At 36.6% G+C, this 3,772-nt stretch overlaps 1 protein-coding gene across 1 annotated transcript; it reads right to left on the bottom strand.

The window, feature by feature from the left end:
- Nucleotides 1-944: 944 nt before the first annotated feature.
- Nucleotides 945-2,565, bottom strand: HELRODRAFT_161469 (hypothetical protein; the record flags this gene model as incomplete). The annotated part of the gene is made up of 5 exons (XM_009021386.1): nt 945-1,045; nt 1,446-1,672; nt 1,763-1,803; nt 1,897-2,091; nt 2,203-2,565. The coding sequence occupies 5 exons, from the start codon at nt 2,563-2,565 to the stop codon at nt 945-947; spliced, it is 927 nt and encodes a 308-aa protein (XP_009019634.1).
- Nucleotides 2,566-3,772: the final 1,207 nt, after the last annotated feature.

Here is a 3,772-nt window from a genome sequence, read left to right as displayed (position 1 = left end):
ACATCATCAAAAACCTATCCTTCTCCTCTTCCTTCCTACTTTGTTGCGGAGCATATCCTGATATCACCCTCACTATTACTTTTCCAAACACCATCACCACCACAATTACCCCATTGCTTCTCCGCCTCACTTCCAACACCTGCTCCAACAACTCTTCTCTTACCATCACACCAACTCCTCCCGTACCATCATCCCCCTTCCACCACAACTTATATCTTCCACCTTTAGCCCCCACAAACCTTGTACCCTCACCCTTCCATCTGACCTCCTGTAATGCAGCCACGTCAACCATTCTCCTCTGCAGCTCCTCCACCACTTCCAAACTTCTTCCTGTCAACGTGCCTACATTCCAGGTACCAAACCTCCAACCCCTTGGTCTACAAGTAGTCCCTCCATCTATAGTGCCTTGCACCGCCACACTATAGAGTGGGGTGCCAGTAGCCAGACCATCCACAGGGCCTTGCACCACAACCCCATCGACTGGGTCTCCGGAGATTCTTCGCACCCTCTTCTGCCGGATACTGAGGGCCATTGTTTTCTCCGTCATCATCATAAGCATTTATTATTTGGCTAGTTTTTACACAGGACGCCCTTCCTTACGCAACCACAGTTATAAGCGGTGGGCCTAGCCTTTGATGATCCAACATCACTCACAAGGCAGTGAGGGTCAGTTTAATGTCATAACCAGGACACAATTATAATATAATAATTCTTAATTATATCCAAATAATTCTTAGTTAAAGCCACACAATTTGTAACTATATCCAAATAATTTTTAATTATATACAAATAATTTTTAATTATATACAAATAATTTTTAATTATATACAAATTATTTTTAATTATATACAAATAATCAGTAACAACAACAACATCACATAGTTGATAAACAATATGATTCAAATTCAAATGTCATTTCAAACGCAATGATGCTTTTAATAAAACTAATATAAAACAATGTGAACCTCTTCAACAGTTGTGTCAGTTGCAGCAAAGTGAACAACAGTGCTGTCTGGCTTGCCTCCGCGAATCAATGAACACGCTTCTTTGAAAATTAATGTAATTATGTATAAACATTTATAATCAGTTGTAGCCATGTATAAACATTTATAATCAGTTGTAACCATGTATAATCATTTATAATCAGTTGTAGCCATGCATAATCATTTATAATCAGTTGTAACCATGCATAATCATTTATAATCAGTTTTAACCATGTATAATCATTTACAATCATCTGTAATTGTTTATAAATGGCATGATCCAAATGAATGGTGTAACTGCAGCATACAATATATCAATAATAGTAGCCTATACTAAATGTTAAAATAATTACTGCATTAATGAGATTGTGACATTGTTGTTATATTTATTATAATTATTATAGATATCTCAATACAAAATAATGAGTATAATGTGTACAGAAGAATTGGTGGACGACCTACCAGTGTGGTGAAGAGCAGATGTGCTGATGGTAGAGGTGTTGTACATGCCTGTGTTGCAGCTGGCTGACGAGTTGGATGAAGATGGAGAGGAGGAAGATGATGGGGGAAATGCCGGAAGGGTTGGGAAACGAGTGGAGCTGCTTGTCCTCGAACATCCAACGTCTGGTTGACTGACAGTGCTGTCATAATCCTGGTTGTCTTCCAAGTCTGCATCAAGATCCGATGGACTATAACAAAGATGACACATTACAAAAAAATAAATAGAATACTTCCATTTTAATGTTTTATTAAACGAACTAATCAATCTATTGAACAACCTTTTATTTCTTACAGTCCTGCCACTGAACATTTTTCGATCCTGAAATAATTTTAACTTGTAATAACAAATCCTATATCAAACCAAACAAAACATTAAGTGTGTGGTGCCTATAACGTTACAGCGACGACAAACCTCTTCCGGAGTCTGGGGGTTATCAGCATCAATAATTTCATTATGCATCATTCCAGCCAGGAACTTTTGCGAGTCACTGCTGTCACAAGCAGCCAGCGTAGAAGTGACAGCAGGTTGCACTGCTTGCGTTGTTTGTGCTGGATTGTCCCTGCTTATCGGCGCTGGCTCTGATTCGTCAAATGAATCCGCAGAACTCTTAAAATTATAAAGTAACAATAACATTTTTATTTATATCAAATAGAACAAATTAATAATTAAATAATTAGTTTTCTACATATTAATATTAAGTTAAGAAAAAAACAAAACCTCAGTTGACTGAACATGAACAACACCAGAACTTCTTCTTTTCTCTCTAAGTTTTCTCTTATCTTTCAATATGGGTTTGTTTTTATGCAGATGACCAGGCCACCTTTTGTCTTTCAACTTGACAGCTCTGTTTGGTGATTCATGGTCATAAAATAGAGAGCCTGGGCTCATGCTTAACATGTGCTCCCCAGCTATCAGGTCTTCAACTTTCACATCCACCAATTCGTGGTCATCAGTAGTTTCAATAGATTCATGTTTGCTGAAAGTTGATCTGTTCCTATTTGCAATTTTAACTTTAATTCTGCGAGTGAGTACACTAGGGTCGTGGTCCAAACTTTCCTGACTTAATGAGCTCGAGGCCATTTTTGATTTGTTGGTTTTGGTTGGTTGATGATGATGAATCTCCAAATACTTTGCTGCTCAATCCGCAGAAGTAATTTCAAAAGCGTAGACTCGTAAACCGAAAATTCAACAGTTAGTCGCAACTGCAAACAAGAAATTCATTGAGACGACATCTTATTGCATCTTTGATCATAAAATATCGTACAGAGATGGAAACGCTAAGACGACATTGTTTACTGTTTGCGTTCAATTTCGGTCTTCGAATTTTAAACAGATTTATTTTCTTGAGCAATTGAGGCCAAAATGGCATCGACAAACCAACGATATAGCAATATCATTAACATAACTGTATTATAAATATTATTCAGTTTGAACGCCTTTCAGAAGTATGAACGAAAACCTCTTTGAAGATTTTTAACATTTTTCAAAACACTGTGCTGTTTAAAAAAAACTTGAAATCGTTCACAGATCGTTTGAGGTTGGGTCCATAGAACAGACCACAAGATCAATCAATCAATCAATCAATCAATTAGCTTATAAAGCGCTATTTCCGCGATGTTAGAGAAGTAGGTAGAGAGTTCCAGAGAAAAGGACCAGAAAAAGCAAAAGCAGATTTGGCAAAAGAGTGTTTAACACGAGTTAAGAAAAAGCGAGAAGAAGAAGACGATCGTAAACCGGGGCGTTTAGGGTCAATTAATATATCTGATAAGTACTTAGGAAATAATTTAGATTGAGACTTATACATGAACATGCAAATTTTAAAAATTATTCTATATTTTATAGGTAGCCAGTGCAAGAGAACAAGATATGGAGATATATGAGAAAAGAAAGGGGCACGAGCAACTAGACGAGCAGCAGAGTTAAAAGCTTTACTTAAAGGATAGAGTATAGAGTCAGGAAGACCATAGTAGAGCGAGTTACAATAATCAATCCTAGATAAGACTAACGAAGTAACAAGAAGGAGAAGAGTAGGATCATCAAGAAAAGGCAAAAGTTTTTTTATTCTACGTAGATGAAAGTAAGAACTTCTAGCAACACTATTAATCTGAGAAGAGAGAGACATAGTAGAATCAAAGATAAAACCTAGACTGCGAAACTTATGAGAGACATCAAGAGTTTTAGAATCAGGTAAGATAATAGGAGGAATAGTACTTGAGTGTTTAGATTTATTAAAACAAATTAATTCAAACTTAGAAGGATTACGTTTAAGACACATAGAATCAGACCA

Source organism: Helobdella robusta, assembly GCF_000326865.2.
Source record: "Helobdella robusta unplaced genomic scaffold HELROscaffold_3, whole genome shotgun sequence".
Lineage (NCBI taxonomy): Eukaryota > Metazoa > Annelida > Clitellata > Rhynchobdellida > Glossiphoniidae > Helobdella > Helobdella robusta.
The sequence above is the reverse complement of the archived record's forward strand: the minus strand, read 5'-3'. Positions and strand labels throughout refer to the sequence as shown.